Source organism: Crinia signifera, chromosome 11, assembly GCF_055691185.1.
Source record: "Crinia signifera chromosome 11, ASM5569118v1, whole genome shotgun sequence".
Taxonomy (NCBI): Eukaryota; Metazoa; Chordata; class Amphibia; order Anura; family Myobatrachidae; genus Crinia; species Crinia signifera.
The window spans coordinates 60980088-60998417 of NC_139227.1; the positions used below are offsets into that span (position 1 = coordinate 60980088).

Here is an 18330-nt window from a genome sequence, read left to right on the forward strand (position 1 = left end):
GCCAGGGGCTTTATCACTTGGCAATGCATCTATGGCAGCCTCTATTTCAGAGATGGACCAGGGGGAGCACAAGGACAGACAGGTCTCAGAGTCCAGCTTCGGGAGGTTAATGCTATTCAGAAAGGAGTCAATGTCAGCTGTCGTTGGTTGAGGGGTGAGTGCGTCCGAGTTAAGATTATAGAGCTGCGAGTAGTATTCCGCAAAGGTATCTGCGATACTGAAAGGGTCAACCACTCTAGCACCGTGAGGACTATATAAGAGGCTGACTCTTGCTCTAGCCCTCTGTCCCCTCAGTTTTCTGGCTAAAAGACGGCCCGCTTTATTTCCAAAGGTATAGAAGCGCTGATTCAATTTAGCTATATTTCTTTGCACCTCCTGCAGGGAAAACGCATTAACCTTATCCCTAGCTTGAACGAGCAACTTGAACAAAGCTCTGTTTAGGGGGTCCGCCTTATGGGCAGACTCCAATCTGGCCACCTCTCCCTCGGCTAAAAGTAGATCTCTTGCCCGGGCCCTTTTTAACCTGGATGCTGCTTGTATTGCAGATCCTCGTACAACCGCTTTAAGCGAGCATCAGTGGTTGAATACATTTGTCTCCTGTGGTTGGTTGTTGGAAACATATGCAGAAAGGGAATCTTTATTGAATTGGCAGGATTCAGGGTGGGATAAGGCCAGTTTGCCCAATCTCCATGGTCCTGGGGGGACCCTATAGGAGCTTTGATCCCAAGTAAGCAGTAAGGGGGAGTGGTCTGACCATGTTATGGGTAAAATTACGATTTTATGTATTGAAGCTAACTTCCACTTGTCAGTTAACGCCATGTCGATCCTAGAATATGTCTGATGTGGATGGGAAAAGAATGTGTAGTCGCGGACCCCTGGGTGTCTAACGCGCCATGCATCGTGTAGGTCATATTCACTAATAATCTGTCGAAACCTATGGGAGTGATCTGTCACCAGAGGGCCTCTACGTACGCCAGGACCTGTCCATGGCCGGATCGAAAACCATGTTGAAGTCTCCCAGGATCAGGAGAGCTCCCCTAGCATATTTCTGTACTGATGTGCAAAGTTTCCTACAAAACGCTACTTGTCTTGTATTTGGGGCATAGCATGACACTAGGGTGACCTCTATATTGTCCAGTAGGCCCACTAGGATGATATATCTTCCTTCCGGGTCAGAGTATTGGGAGGAAATTGTAAAAGAACAGTTAGCAGAGAACAATATTGCCACACCTGCTTTTTTAAGGGGACCGTTGGCCGTGTAACACTGGGGGTATCTGTTATCGAAAAATTTGGGAGGGGACGTCTTCTTAAAGTGCGTTTCCTGGATTGCAACTATGTTTGCTTTCAATTTGTGGAAAGAGGCTAAAGCTACTTTACGTTTCTGAGGAGAATTCAACCCCTTCACATTCAACGAAAGAATATTAACCATAATCTAGGACGGGTAGGAATGCTAAACTATTAAGATGGAGCTTCATGTTGTAGAAGCTCTCACACACTGGGACCCAGGGAAAGGGTGGGAGGGACAAACAAGGAATAGTAAGAGGAAACATTAGAAGAAGAAGCAGAAAGACAGCGACTCGAGAGAGTCGTAGAGAGGCGCCAAAATCGGAGCGCTTCACCCAGGGTTCTGGGAGGGGGGTAGTGGCCGTTCACCCCACTACTGTCCAAGAGTAGGTATTGGATTGGGCATTGGTCGAGCATTAATATACTTATAACTAATAACTTATAAGACCATTATCAAGGCCTAATAAGGGGAAGAGGAAACAAAAAGAACATAGAAGAGGGAGAAGACATGGTATGAAGACAATTACTGCTCTACAGTCTAAGTTGTTCGTGTCTACATACACGTGCTCCTAGTCTCCAAATCCCACTGTTAGTAGTGATCCCACCGCGTGCACCCGGGCGCGCCCCCTCCCATTATGGTCAGGAGGAAAATCCATGAGATGTCTAATCAGACGCCAATCATCCGGTAGCACAGGGAGGCGCACCCGGATACGCCCAGGGGGACCACCGTCCATACATGCATTTAACCAAGAAGTATACTGTTCTGATATCTGATTAACCAGCATACTCAAAAATGTAAATACGCAACAAGCATATGTAATATCTCAAAGCAATAAGAAATGAAGAGCTGTAAAACCTAACAGGGTCAGGAAAAACCTAAACAAGCATATATATCCTCACTGATGGGGCACTACTCCATTGTCGACCAGTCCTGCTGGAGCCGACGGGCTGGAGATGCCTCCCGGCAAGGGCTCGATATGTTCCATTTTTGTAGGATCCGCAAACCCTCATCAACTGAGGAAATAGAGATGGTGGACCCCTCACGCGTGATCAGCAAACGGGTCGGAAAACCCCAGCGATATAGGATATTAGCTTTCCTAAGAGCTGTGGTAATAGGTTGTAGGGAGCGCCTTTTGGCAAGAGTCGCTTGTGACAAGTCACCAAACAGCTGGTACGATCCTAGAGCAGCAGCAGTCTCGGAAGTGGGTCTAGCAGCCTTCAATAGTGCTTCTTTGATGTGGTAAAAGTGTACCCTCATAAGAACGTCTCTAGGTACCCCTTCAGGAGCGTTCCTAGCCTTCGGGAGTCTGTGAATCCTGTCCAGGAGCAAATCTGAGGACGAGGCTGAGGGCAGGAGTTTTTTGAAGATGTCCATTGCCACGTCATGTAGGCTACTGTTGGAGACGTTGTCGGGGACACCCCTTAGCTTGAGATTGTTCCTGCGGGAACGATCCTCCAGATCTGCCAGTTTGTCCCGAAATGATGCGACCTCTCCCTCCAGAGTAGCGTGCGAGTCGATTAGGTCATTATGGGATGCAACTACCTCACCCATTTTCGACTCCAGTGAGTCTGTGCGGTCCCCCAAATCATCTATAGATCGTTGGCACGATTGTAGGGAGGTGCGGATCTCCGCCGAAAACTCATCTTTCATCTGTGTAAGCAGGATTTTCAGGGTGCCAACTGTTAGGGCCTCCTCATCAGGAATCTCCCTCCGAACAGGGGTCCCCGAAGGGGGTGGGAGGTCAGGGGCTGGAGTATTCATCAGCGGGGGGGGGGGTCGAGGTTGATGTAGAGGGTGGAATGCCTCTGGAGGTAGAGGGTTTAGGTGACGGCTTGAAGAAGGCTACTTGTGACACCGTCTTCGAGACCTTACTCTTGCGAGGTCGCATAGCGGCGAGAATGACACTTTAGAATGCACTCCAGGAGTAGCAAAAGAGGCGTGAGGAGTCCATAAGAATATTACATAAACAGAACTGTCAGTGGTGATCCATGTATATTGGGTTCAATCCATCAGCATAAGGTCATAGGTCGTGGGGTGGATAGAGGGCAGTCAGTGCATATGACAGCGGTGCATCCTTCCTGAGGCAGGAGAGCCCCCCCGGGGTGTAACGATGTTATGGGCACCCAGCCGTGAACCGCAGGGGGGTTTAGCCTTCTTTGACCCTGGGGATTCAGCAGAATGGATGGGGGGGGGGGGGTGTCCCACAGTTCTGAACCTCCCCACTGGTATTTACTGGGCAGCCTGGGGCAGATCCGTGGGAAGAGGAGTACCCAGGGAGATGTAAGATAGTACAGCCAGGGGGGGGGGTTCAGCTGACCAGGAAGCCTGGGCCCCAAGAGAGATACCTGTACACCTTTGTAGGCAGCAGCAGTAGTCAGGAGGTTTCCTCCACAGGAGTCCTGCAGCAGCAGCCTCTCATGCACACCAGAATTTTTTTTTTTTAATATCATTTAGTAATCCTGTTTTGTTCATCCATGTAGTATTGGTTACAAACTTGAAGCAGCTTTTTCTTTTACATATGATCTATAATTTAGACATTCATATTTTAAAATGTATTCCAAAAAGGGATGGGGAACCTTTTGGCCCTTCAGCTGTTTAACTACACATTCCAGCATGCACTGCAACAGTTTTAGCATGGCAAAACTCTAGTGGAGCATGCTGGGATGTGTAGTTCAATACCTAGAGGGCCAACTGTTCCACATGCCTGTATTAAGCATAAATTTCAAGATACATAGTGTAATGGAGGGTACACTACACACTAGAACAATTTGGCCTCCATTCCGACAATTTTGATAAAATGTCATCCGATTGTATGTAAATTGGGCATGTTTTAGATCCGATCCGATGCTCATCCCTGCCGGTCATTTTGCAGATTCTACCTGCTGCAGTCAGGATCAGATGATAGTTTGCTCCAGCAGATAGTGCTACCATCATATGGTCCTCTCACAATCTGCTCACGATCGTGATCGTTCTGGTGTGTACCCAGCATGCAAAAGATTCTCAGGGAGCTCTTTTTGGGTTGGAAGTTTTGTTAATATAAATCCCCTTTCAAAAACAACAAATGGTTGCTGAATCACGTTTTAATGCCTACATGTCTGTCATTTTACCTTTTTGTCTTTTTTTTTTTTTCCCTGCCACATTTTGATCTCTGAAGGTCTAGATATATAAAATTGACTTATGTCTGAGATTTTACCACCTTCCAATACTCTTAAAGCGATTGTCAAATTAAATTAAGATATTCAAGAGCAGTAATTCAAACTGGGGACCTTTTTCAGGTGCAACATTCATTAGATTTACTGGATATATACTGCCGTTAGATTTAAAAACAGAGGGGTAAAATAAATAACTACCTTTGTCTTATTACAATGGTGTTTTATAGGTGTTGTACCTAATAATAAATAATATAGCACATCCCTTGAATTTCCACAGCAAAAATCGTAAAATAGTCCTGCACAAAAGTAAAAAAATTAAACTTTCACTATTGCAGTGATATTTTAGTTGGATCAGTTCCTGACTTCATTTTAATTAGACGGTTTCCCAAAAATGTCAGCAATGTGTGCAAATATCCTTTCCCAGAATATAAGCTACAGTTTTTAAAATGGATTGCTATTGAAAATGAGATTTATTAATATAATAGTCATATTCAGGTAGCTTCGAATATATGTTAAAAGGCAAATCTGTATTAAAATAAAATCTTCATATATGCATCAGACCTCTTTCATTTTTTTTTTTTGTTTAGAAACCTAAATTACAGCCAGCAGATCTTAATGGGGAGCTCACTGGGTTTCTGGCAGCCAAATATGTGCAGAGAAGTCTCGGCAGTAGGAAGATTTAACTACTGGGATTTTTTCCTCAATGAGCCACTAGATTCCGCTTTAGATCATAGTCTCCCAAAGCAAAAAACCTTTGACCCATACTGGGGATAAACCCCTTTGGGAGGAGGCAGTAGTAATTACTTTGAATATACTTACTTACACTTTTCCCTTGGGAGCAATGTGGAGAGCTAGTTGTACAGCTTTGTGATGACAGATTAATATGGTTGAGTTTATTATGTCGGCCTTCTTCTAGGGAGATTTACAGTTGAGTTTATTATGTCGGCCTTCTTCTAGGGAGATTTACAGTCTGTGTGTCCTGTCTTTGTTATAGGTGAGGGGCGGGACTTGTGTGCAGTCCTGGTTACTGATTGGTGCTGTTTCTGGGGTGGGCTGTCTGAGTGGCCGGTGCTATGGCTCCCTCTCTCATTGGTGCTTTACTCTGTCCCTCATATTCGTATGGTGCCTGTGCGTGGTTGCTGTTGGTAACGGACATGTTTTTCACGTGTTTGTTTATAAGGAGAATGGTGGGCACATTCTAATGATTGTGGCGTCGTTGTGAGTATTCCATATGGTACAATAATATATCATCAAGAGATGCAGTTAGTGAATGGAAACATTTTTAAATATATGATAACAGTAGGAATAGCGTGGTTTCCGCATAGTGATTGATTAATGCAAGTATAGAAATGGTAATTGCGGAATTCTGCAGGTACATAAATGGTAATACAGAAAGATGACCATAATAGTGCTGTGGTTTTTATGCAGAGAGGTTGTGCAATGCAGATTGCAACGTGCTACTTATGTATTACTGCCCAGTGTGTCCAGCTTTGGTTGGCAAGGGTGTAGGTGGGAAGGGATGGTGAGGGGGAATGGAAGTGGGTGGTCTGGATGGTCCAGGCCTGGGTGGATGTTTTGAAATGATGGTGCTTTAATAGAAAAGCTGGGTTTTGTGTTGGTGTGTTCAGGGTGTTCTAGATGTCCAGATTATATGCGAGGGGATGAGTTGGGAGTTGCATGTTTGTTACTTTTTCCCGACTATTGATTTTACTTCGTTGTCCAGGTTGAGGCCCCTCTGGTTCAGTGTTTTCAGCTCGCACATCCATCTGATTATGAGTCTTGTTTATGAGTTGGGTGTAGTCTCCTCCAGTTTTGTTTGACTGTTTCAATTCCCATAAATGTTAGGTGGCTTGGGTCGCTGTTATGATGCTCTTTAAAGTGTTGTGACAGGTTGTGATCTTCGAAACCCTTTTTGATGTTGCACAGATGTTCATTTATGCGTGTTTTCAATGTTCTAATCGTTCTTCCCACGTATTGTTTATCGCATGGACAATCTTAGGAGGTTTATCACCCCTTTGTGCTCACAGGTGATCCTGCTCTTTATTGGTATATTTTCCCCGTTGAAGGTGATACTGTCCAGGATGAAATTGCAATATTTGTTTTTTGTGGTGGGGTCATTTTCCAAATGATATGTGATGCTTTCTGTGCCCTGTTCATGATTGATCACTGAGTAGAGGGAGGTGACGTCCTCAGGAAGCCTTTGGGCGAAACTAGTCGATGTTTGTGGATACCCTGCTACTGCCGCTGCACACACATGGCATAGAAGGGTAAGTCTGCCGGCAGACACCCCTGCACCTTGGAATACCAGGTACTCACACTTATTTGACATTGGTACACTTCCACCAAAGGAGTCATATTCAGCAGTTGCTGCACCAGGAAATATACCGGTACTGGACTTTTGCATGTATTGTCTTGTTTGTGTTCCCCAGTCCCAATGTGTTCATCTGTATACTGGTATTAGATGTTTTAGATTAATACTCCATTAGGATTGTTATAATGGTAAGCTACCAGAATATCATTTTTTAGATGTTGTGCTAATTGTGCATGATACCAGTCTAAATAAACTATCACTTTTTGTTTTACCAAATTACTGTGTAAGGCAATTTTATTCTTTATTTTTACTTCTATTTGTATTTTCATCTTGATTTGATTTTAGTTACTAAGCGCAGGGTGTCCCACCCCCACCTTCTTCTTCTGTGAGGCTGTCGTTGTGACTGTCTAGTGCTGTAGATTCTTTGTCTTGGTCTGGTTTTATGTTGCGTTTCTTTGAGCCCGAAGTGCTTTTGATGTGGCTGCCTCGCGTTGGGATGCTGCTGTTCTGGTCTGTCCCTATTTGGTGTTCTTGAGCTTGTGGGTTTCTTCTTCTTGGGTCTGGTTTATTATGTTGTGGAGTGTTGATATGTTGCTGTCGTTTCATCCCAACCCTAGTGATGCTCTTGCAAGTCTGGTGTGGTGTGTGTGTGTGTCTGCGTCAAATTCGTGTATTGAGAAGGACTCCTCTGTGGCCGTGCTGTTGAGGGTGGTTTCCTGGTCTGTTTCTGGTTTTGTCTCTTGTTGTTTTGTTATTGCTGGTTGGTGTCCTCTGTTGTTGATACTGGACATGTATTGTTGGTAGGTTAGGTTGAGGCGTTTGTAGGGGGTGTATCCTTTCTTGATTCTCTGGGGTCTTCTTTTTTTTTTTTTTTAGTAAAGTGTGTTGCTTCTTTTGTCTATTGTTTTCTCGCTTGTTGGGCTTCTTGGATGGTTTCTTTAGGCCGTATTTATCTCTGATCTTATTTCTCTTGGTGTTGATGATTTTTGTCTTGTTCCTTTGCAGTCTGTTTTTGGTGAGGTTGGACAGTGTTATGAATTCTGTTTGGGCTTTATATTGGTCGAGGTTCTTGTCCAGTCTTATTTCTTTGTCCAGGTGCGAGAGTTTGGTTTTAGTGTCCTCAATGAGTAGATTTATCAGTTGCCTTGAACATTCCTGTAGTATGGTTTCCCATTTGGCTATAAACGAGGGGTCTTCCTTATTGTGCGTCGGTGGTTTGAAACAGTCAAACAAAACTGGAGAGGAGGAGACTACACCCAACTCATAAACAAGACAGAGCTCAGATGGATGTACGAGCTGAAAACACAACCCAAGGGGCCTCAACCTGGACAAGAAAGTAAAATCAATAGTCGGGAAAAAGTAACAAACATGCAACTCCCAACTCATCCCCTCGCATAGAATCTGGACATCTAGAACACACAACCCAGCTTTTCTATTAAAGCACCATCATTTCAAAACATCCATCCAGACCCTTGCCAACCAAACCTGGACACACTGGGCAGTAATACATAAGTAGCACGTTGCAATCTGCATTGCACAACCTCTCTGCATAAAAACCACAGCACTATTATTGTCTTCTTTCTGTATTACCATTTATGTACCTGCATAATTCCACAAATACCATTTCTATACTTGCATTAATCAATCTCTATGCGGAAACTACGCTATTCCTACATTTAAAAATGTTTCCATTCACTAACTGCATCTCTTGATATCATATTATTGTGCCATATGGAATACTCACAACGATCGATGCAATCATTAGAATGTGCCCACCATTCTCCTTATAACCAAAAACGTGAAAAACATGTCAGTTACCAACAGCAACCACGCACAGTAGTGATGGGAAATCTAGTTCATTTTGGTGACTAGTTCATTATGATCTAGTTCACCCAAAAGATTAGATCATAAGATTAGATCATAAAATCTAGTTCATTATTCACTCACTGACTCAGAGACTGAGAGGAGTGCATGGAACTAGATGAACTAGACTATATTATTACACACAGAGCAGGCATTGTAATATTGGCTCATTGTAGGAGTCACAGTATTGTTAGAATGATCAGATATGTTTAATCAGATTATTTTAGAAAAGCAATAAATTATACAGCAACCTTATAGTGACATGTTTATTGTTTAGCTCTGCAATATTAATCCCATTGTGGTTATTATGCTAACTTCCATAATATGCAAGTAAAATACCAGAATTCAGAGTAATTTAATGTCACTTTTTCTGCTTTTAAAATGCACAAAAAAGTCCCAATGTAACTGACCTTAGAGAGAGATAAAGTAGAGCGTTTGCTACAGTATATAACATGCAGCAGCCAGCACTGTGTATTTGGCTGATTGGGAGTGTAGCTTGTGATCAAAAGGTGCGTACACACGTACAGATTTTCTGTCTGATCTGGTGGGAATAAAAATCTGAAAATGTATGGGAACAGCTGACTATCAAAAAAATGGGTACTCTTTACCTAGAAGGGCGCCCACGATTTTGATCGTGGGCATCGTTAGTAAAAAATTGCGGGCATCGCATGCACTAAAAAATCGGGTGCGATGCGACCGACGCAATGCCCGCGATTTCCCATAGGGAACAATGTTAAATGTCCCAATTTTTCCATAGGAAACAATGTTAAATGGCCCACAGAGGCCAAATAGGCACCCTGAAGTGTGACATGGCCCCCACAATTGTTAACGCCACCCCGCGATCAACGTGAACCCGAAGCGTGGCGAGTGGTGGCGGTACGCGTCCTACGACCTTTTCATACCCCCTCTATCCACGTCGGCGTGGAGTTGAGAATAGAAAGTGTGGCGAGCCACCGAGGACAGCTGTGAAGCCCGTGAGGGGACGCATATACCTGTGAAGGTGTCCGCAGCGCTTCGGGCTCGCTGCACTCGCCACACTTTCTATTCTCAACTCCACGCCGACGTGGATAGTGGGGGTATGAAAAGGTCGTAGGACGCGTACCGCCGCCCCTCGCGGGCTCGCCATGCTTCGGGTTGACGTTGCTCGTGGGGTGGCGTTAACAATTGTGGGGGCCATTTCACTCTTCAGGGTGCCTCTGTGGCCCATTTAACATTGTTTCCTATGGAAAAATCGGGTCAATTGAGACATTGAACAGGAAAATCGGGTCAATTGGGACATTTAACATTGTTCCCATGGGAAATCGCGGGCATCGCGTCGGTTGCATTGCATGCGATGGGCGCCCTTCTAGGTAAAGAGTACCAAAAATTGTTCCCAAACACTTGTAAACAGACAGTGATCAGTCAGACACATTTTTAAATCATTCTGATATAACAAATTTATCAAACCATATATATTTTTTCTAGTTTCCTGCATTTGGGTAGAAATTTTTGATTGTCATATGTTCCGATACATTTCCAGGTTTTTGTTCCCACCAGATAGATCAGACAGAAAATCTGTACGTGTGTACGCATCTTAATATACCTGGGAAGGAATCATGGCAGCATACACACACTACATGTGCCTGAGCATAGCAGTGCCACACATGGTAGCTCAGAGGTACTGTACAGACTCATTATGGTTGTAGAGTCAGAGATTAGTTCAGGTATCTGTATGATCAGTGAACTACTGAACTATTTGCAGGACTCATGAGTCATCAGGACCATGTAGATCCGCAGAGTCCAGACCATGTCTGAGCTCAGCACTGCCACCTGTGGTAGCTAACATGTACTGCCTCCTGTGTATTACATGAGAGCTGAATAACATGGCTGCTGCAGAAGCACCTACACAGGTCAGCAGAAGATGTAGCAAAGCAGTATGCTCAGGACCCAGTACCAGAAGCCGCAGCAAGTGTTTGGGCATCTGAACTAATAGTATAGGGATAGTATCACAGAAAGGTGAGCAGCATGTCCACACATTCTCACTCATAGACACACCCTACAGACTGGCTGGGCAGTGCATATCTGTCTTTTATTAGATCTGTATTTGCTGGGCTTTGTTGTACCTTTTAACTTTAGATTCAGGAAGTAAAGATCCAGTAAATGAGCCTTATGGATCTGCTGAGCTCTGTCTGTCTGTTACACCTCTGAGTCCCACTTGCTTTACTTCCTGGTGAACTAAATGAACTAATCTTTGCCAGAGCAGTGAACTGAACGATTTAGTTCACTTTGAAGATTAGTTCATTTTGAACTAATCATTCATGAACTACCCATCACTAACGCACAGGCACCATACGAATATGAGGGACAGAGTAAAGCACCAATGAGAGAGGGAGCCATTGCACCGGTCACTCAGACAGCCCACACCAGAAACAGCACCAATCAGTAACCAGGATGGCACACAAGTCCCGCCCCTCACCTATAACGCCTGCATCCCCCCGCCCACAGCAGCGGGTAGACTCATTGTCAAGTGACCACCGCCGATGTACTGCTAACAGTGATATGCAACACTAGCTAGTGTCTGTACATACCTCGGCACTAGGAAGTGTCTCCAGTATCTGCGATCGCACCCAATATCAGCGGACACCGATGACATCATCCACAGTGTGACAGGCTAATACCGCCACGGCGTGCACAGATTGTGATATACAGGGCCGGTGCAAGGCATCTAGGCGCCCTAGGCAAACCTACAGGATAACGCCCCCCCCCCCCCCCCCCTATAGAGGGAGGAAGCGACACCTTGTTAAAAAAAAAAAAAAATACTGCCACCATCCTATAGGACAGGGGTGGGGAACCTTTTTTCTACCGAGGGCCATTTGGAAAATTTGAAAACCCTTCGGGGGCCATATAAAAATGATCAATTATCGGCATATACGCGTGGGCATTATACACAGGGCAGCGGCATATACATGTGGGCATTATACACAGGGCAGCGGCATAAACATGTGGGCATTATACACACTGGCACCGGCATATACATGTGGGCATAATACACAAGGGCAGCGGCATATACATGTGGGCATTATACACAGGGCAGTGGCATATACATGTGGGCATTATACACAAGGGCAGCGGCATATACATGTGGGCTTATACACACTGGCAGCGGCATATACATGTGGGCATTATACACAGGGCAGCGGCATATACATGTGGGCATTATACACACGGGCAGCGGCATATACATGTGGGCATTATACACACGGGCAGCGACATATACATGTGGGCAGAGACACCATAAAAAGTGACAGTGTGGAGGAAGGGGGGGGGGGTGTCACCCCCAAACAGGTTAATGTGATTATGTCTGATTATGAGAATCAGATATAATCACATTAACCTGTTTGGGGGTGAATCCAGGGGTAAATGACAACCCCTGGATGTGTCAGTCACTGGGGAAGGGAGGGTGAGAGAAGCAGCATTGGCGGGCGCGTCTTCTGCACATCTCCCCCACCACCCGCCCGGCTATATTACCGATCAGCTGCCTGCCTGCCCGCCCGCCTATATAACTGATGTATCAGCCGCCCGCCCGCCTATATTACTGATGTATTATCATCCGCCCGCCCTCCCTCCTATATTACATACCAGGCGCCGGGGATGGCTGCTACTGCTGCCGCCGGGGAGATGTGCAGAAGACGCACCCGCCAATCACAGTGGCTGTGGAGGGGATGCGCTGGCAGTGATTGGCGGGCGCGTCTTCTGCACATCTCCCCGGCGGCAGCAGCAGCAGCCATCCCCGGCGGCTGGTATGAAATATAGGAGGGAGGGCGGAAGATACTTCTGTAATATAGGTGGGCGGGCGGCTGTAATATAGGCAGGCGGGCGGGCCAGACATACTGGGTGCGGGGGCCGTAACCGGCCCGCGGGCCGGAGGTTCCCCACCCCTGCTATAGGAGATGACCCCCCCCCCCTCATAGAGATAGGCACCTTGTAAAATAATGACTGCCACGTGCCACCACGCCACCATCCAGATGACTGGCAGTGGGTGGCATATCAGTGACACTGACTGAGTAGCTGGGTGGGTAGGAGGGGGGAGGGGGCGGGCGGCGGCTCCTCCACCCGCCGGAGATTTGCAGGCCTGCTGTGTCGGTGCACGGGCACGGCACCGGGTGGGGGGGCAGTGGATTCACGCTGTCTTGCCAGCGGGGGCAGGGGCTGCCGCCGCCCGCCGCCGAAGTTTCCCGCTGGCTGCTGTACTTAGTAGGCCTGATGACCGTCCGGGCGACTGACTGACTACTGTCTGTCAGCGCTGGCGGCAGGCCGGCAGCCATGTACACGGGTGGGCTCCGGCGGGGGCGGGGGACGGAGGGGACAGGGGTCCGAATTATACTCACAAGCAAGCTGCAGTTGTTGTTGCTGTGTGGGTATGGAGAGTCTCTGCAGCCGCTGCCTTCGCCTTCTTGTTCCTCCTCTCTCCTCTGCGGTAGCGACGTGCGTTGCGTAGCAGCTTCCTCCTGCTGCTGCTGCTGCTGCTGGCCAGGCCAGCTCCCTACCGCCCTCCAGTGGCCGGCGCCCTAGGCAAATGCCTAACCTTGCCTAGTGGTGGCGCCGGCCCTGGTGATATACCAGCCTCTCGCAGGAGCGGGCGCATCAGCCCGACCAGCTATTGCCGCATATCTGTAATATCTCATTAATGTGAAGTGTCCCACACAGTAGTGGACACAATCATCTACCTCAGCCACTGTCGACACACTGAGTGTCCTTACAAACATACTAGCTGATACCAATCTGTCTCAAACTGCTTAGAACTTGGAGCAGTGAGACTGACAGCTCACTGCTAACATAAAGCAGCAGCATTCCGTGTGCTAACTGACAGTGATTCAGTACCATTGATCAGAGTATATTGTGATAATCAGAACTCTATTCCCAAACATACTGATTCTACTGGTCTCATAACGGCACCAACAAGAGAACGTGTATTACAAATAATAAAGGGTACAATAACCTGTGTGAATATCTTACGAATATAAGATACCCCCCATAAATTGAGGGAGATTGAATGGTAGCCCTATGATTTATTACAACCAGAGCTGCAATGATACATGGTAGCTAGATTTGTTGACACTCATTTTCAGCGGACATATGGTGTGTGAATACGCTTATTGAACTAACCAAGAGATACACTTCCCACGCATACAACCTAGTTGCAGATATAAAGCAACACACATTCTCGGATAAAGATACATTGCCACAAATGTAACCAGAGGACCTTTTCCCACATTTGGCAAGGATAATTGTTTTCTGAGACGTTACACAGTTTATCAGCAGAGACTTATATAAACACATGTTTAGTCCCCGCACGTGCTGTTTTTAAACACGCACTTAATCCTCACTTTGTTTGTTATATGTATGTTTTTCATATTTTGCAGTTTTAGTAAATATTTCAATAAAGGTTAAGGTACCCATAGACGGTCCGTTCCCGGACCGTCCGTTTTGTACTATGCGATGCGTGCTCCCGCGCATCACATAGTACGGTACAAAAAGTATGTGCTGCACATACTTTTTGTACTAGCTAAACATCGTATCGGATCGCATTGCATGCACTAGGCATGCGATCCGATACGATGCATGCTAATTAAGACCCAAACGGATCCGTTTAACGGACCGTGTATGGGCACCTTTATATTTTATTGGCATCCCTACTGGAGATATGCCAAAGCCCCTACTGGAGATGTGAATTTTAAGATGAACCCTAAAATATATTTATCTCCCAGATGGATTACAAGGAGTTATATTAAATACATTTTAAAATATATCCAAATTGTTAATGCTTGATATAGAGTGGGAAATGTAATAGAATGCGAGATTTAGAAAGTGAGAGATTTGGTAAGAAATCTTCAGGGTTTTTTTAAAGCGGCAATCATTCACACTGCAAAATCAAACTGTTTTGCAGTGTAAATGATTGCCGCTTTTAAACTGGAGATTTCTTACCAAATCTCTCACTTTCTGAATCTCTCATCCTATCAAATTTCACCCACTGTCTTGTGATACGAATTTTCTCTAGCAATTTGGATCTTGGTGAGCCTAATTCAGCTGGAAGTATTGCCTGATAATTTGGATTCTTACATATTTCTTCAAATACCCCATAAAATATGGTAGCCATATATTAATATTCTATCCCCCCAAGTGAAGGAAACTCTCAGATCTATGGTTCGTCTCACAGGCTGGCATAATAAGGAAATAGTGACTTCCATTGCGATTTGTCCATCCAGCATAACACTGTGGGGGGGTATGCCGGGATCACGGCTGTCAATCCCCGCTGACCGCCATGATCCTGGCCCATTTGCGGTCTGATCGACCGCAGAACGACGGGATTCAATGTCCCGCCTGCCGCTCAGGGGCATGGCCACGAAAACGGCCGTGGATTGTCGAAACTGCTGTTATCGGCCGAACGGGCCCGACTGCTTCTAAAGTCGGGCCCGTTCTGCCGTGATCCCGCTTGAATGCTGTCGCTAAAGACAGCATTGAATAGGGAGCCGCCGATATTTCCCATGTCGGAAATAGCGGCAGCAGATTGCATACCCCCCTATGTGTGACATTTGTTGTGTTCACTTCATGTTACACCTGTTATCTTATTTACCATGATTTATCAGCTGTAGCTGATTCTCTGTATTGCTCTTGATTAATGATAATGTACACTTTTTCTGTCTTATTTGACTGTCCCGTTTTGCTCCTTGAGGAGCACATTGTAGACCGGACCTGCCACCACACCATTTGACTATCTCCATTCGATCCTTTGAACCAGTATGGATGCCTATTTATCACAGCCAGAGGACACCATCTAACTTATCCTCAAAGCCATTGGGCTACCACCTACCCCTGTATTCATCCACGCCATCAGCAGGAATCAAGGTACTCTGTTCTTCCATTCTGAACACCTGGTCATATAGACCTGACACACCTTGAGGACACCTGTCTGACCCACCTTCAGGAGAGTGCCACCTCTAGCGACACCAGTGACCCAAGGGTATATCAACATCAAGCCCACCATCTTCACGGGCCCCCACCAAAGTGGGCCAACAGTCGCACAATTTTGAGGACTTCTCCGCTACCACCAATATCGGGATTGGACATTCCCACATATCACCAGTGGTAACTATAAGCCCACAGGGCCATCACTTTCTACAATTGCTGTGCCCCCCATTCCATTCACCATTTGCATCCATATGGTTCTAGTCAATGCAGTTTCCGGCTCCTATATATTTTAAAACCATCACCACCCTATGAATTTTTTATTGATTTCATTCATTGTATTATGTATGTCATGTTTTTAATTTATTATTAAATATTGTTATATGATCTTTCATCATACAGCGCCACTTCCTTTCTTTCCTTTGTACTTGAACCATTGGGACTGACAACCCCATTACCAAGTGGCAGCTCTTGACAAAACACCCCTGGTAAGCGCCTGTCTGTGCACCCTAGGTTGCACATCCAATCCTTTTTTGCCCATTTTGCTCCTTGTTTATGTTTATTGTAATTTGCAGTCTTACAAGAAAATATTGGTGGAAAAATTGCCCCTTTGGGAACATTGGGCCTAATTCAGACCTGATCGCAAGACAAAGAGTTAGATTTGGGTGGGGAGGTGTTCAAATTGAAATCTAAATTGCAGTGTAAGAATAAAGCAGCCAGTATTTACCCTGCACAGAAACAATATAGCCCACCCAAATATAACTCTCTGCACATATTACATTTGCCCCACCTGCAGTGCAACATAGTTTTGCCCATTTTAAGAACAAATTTGTCCTGTGATCAGGTCTGAATTAGGCCCATTGTTTCTGGCAAGTCTGCAGCTGCAATCTAAATATTGTCCTTGCTACTAATTTGATGCTGCAGCTGTCAGAATGATACTGCACCTGGCCTCACTTGGAACTTACCATCTGTGTCACTCATATATACAGGGTTGCCTACTTTTATGCTGTCCTCTCCGGGACAGGACATCCAGGTAGAGGATTCAGTGGTGTAAAATAGGTGGAGCAAAAGGCGAGGCTTAATGTGCAATCCTTGTGTGGGGGCATGGCCACTGCGATCGCACCATCATAGCCACTCCCCCCTGCTGTTAAATACCGGTATTACAGGTATTGCACAGTGAAGAGCGAAGCCACGCAGACACGATTCACGCAATTGTGTCCCTACGGCCCCCTTGCTGAGGGGGGATTGTGGGAGGCTGGGGGCAATGCGGATGACTTGCCCACCTTCCCACGGAGGCGGACCCATTTTTCCCCTGACTCCCGGCTATTCCGGGAGGGTAGGCAAGTATATGTGTGTGTAATTCATTATTTAAATGAAATGATAGTTCATTATAGTACACAACAAGATATTCAACAGTAGGTCACAAACCACATCACACAACTGAAAGATAAATAATTTCTTGTTCATGAGCATAGACACAAAATATCACTTTCTTTTTAAAGAAAATAAAATATGAAAAATAAGTAAAACAGGCCAGGAAATGTGACTATGAATGGATTACGTCGTGGGTCTGCACATTGAAATCAGTTCTAATGAATAGAAAACTTTTATGCTACAAAGAGCGACAGATATTAGGATTGTACATGGACAATCTATAAGCTTTTCGCCTTATACGAAATATAACATACCACAAATAAAACATATGAACACTTCTTTTTCTTGTTAGTGCACAAGCACGAGATGCATCTTCTTGTCTTCCACTATGGCTCAGCATTTATCAAGACTTCATGGCACTTCTGGGAGAGATAGGAAATTGTGCTGAACAGATTACTTAATACAGTATATTGCCTGCAGTGCATTGTCTTTGGCGCAGCCAAATTGCAGACTTCACCTATAAGTTTTCAATAAACTTTTACTCTTCATCTTCTTCTTCAGTTTCATCATACTGAGGTCCCATGACAAAGTGCTGAGGGTATTCAATGCCACATTCCCCGGCAAATCTCTGCCAACGTGCATCATCACTTTCATGGGTGATGTATCGTTGTCCAACTCTGGTCTCCAACTCCCGTAGGTCCAGCCAAGTCTGTAAGTCCTGATGTGAAATAATGAAGATAGCAGTAAAATAATGTTGAAAGCTAGTAGATTTCTAAGGTTTATTTTAGGCTGAAGGCTTAGGCTTAAAAAGGTTGACATGGCTACAGTCAATGGGATCTAAAGGTCAACACAAGCATTAGGTCGATAATGGGAAGTTTGACAGCCAAAAGGTCGACATGAGCTTTTCACACTTTTGTCCTGGATGTCCTTAGTCGACATGGACACCGTCTAAGTGTATCCACGTCCCCTTGCCATGCTTCGGGCACAGTGCGCCACTGCGCTTGGCACACTACTTTATTCTCCCACCACGCTGTAGTCGATGATAGAATATGAAATACCATCTGTCGGCACATATTGCTTCAAAATAATTTAGTCTCAGGTAGACTTTTTGACTGTCGGCCTTCAAGACCAGGATCCAATTTGCTGTAGTCACTTTTACACAGGGCCATCTTAATGCATGGGCTTAGTGGGAAGCTGCCTTAAAGCCTTACTATTCTAGGGGCCTTCGAGCTCGGGTTTGCTGGTGCCTCCGGTGTTTCTTGTGAGGCTAGTAGAGATTGATGCCTGGCTGCTTTCATTATGAATTACACAAGATTATAGCTGCTTTTAAACATTCTCTATCAGCCTACAAACAAACAGTTATTGGCTGTATGCATGCTAATTGCCGAATGGCTGATAGC

General features: G+C 45.4%; 1 protein-coding gene across 3 annotated transcripts in view; it reads right to left on the minus strand.

Annotated features, from left to right (window-relative positions):
* Positions 1 to 16997: 16997 nt before the first annotated feature.
* LOC146046198 (serine/threonine-protein kinase D1-like) overlaps positions 16998 to 18330 on the minus strand; it is a 179286-nt gene continuing 177953 nt past the window's right edge. For 2 of the 3 annotated variants that reach the window (XM_083165421.1, XM_083165422.1), the window contains exon 19: positions 16998 to 17648. In XM_083165421.1, coding sequence (XP_083021547.1) covers positions 17469 to 17648 — 180 coding nt within the window. In that variant the 3' untranslated portion in view covers positions 16998 to 17468. The remainder of the gene's footprint in view (positions 17649 to 18330) is intronic. The other variant, XM_083165423.1, reaches the window with a different exon arrangement.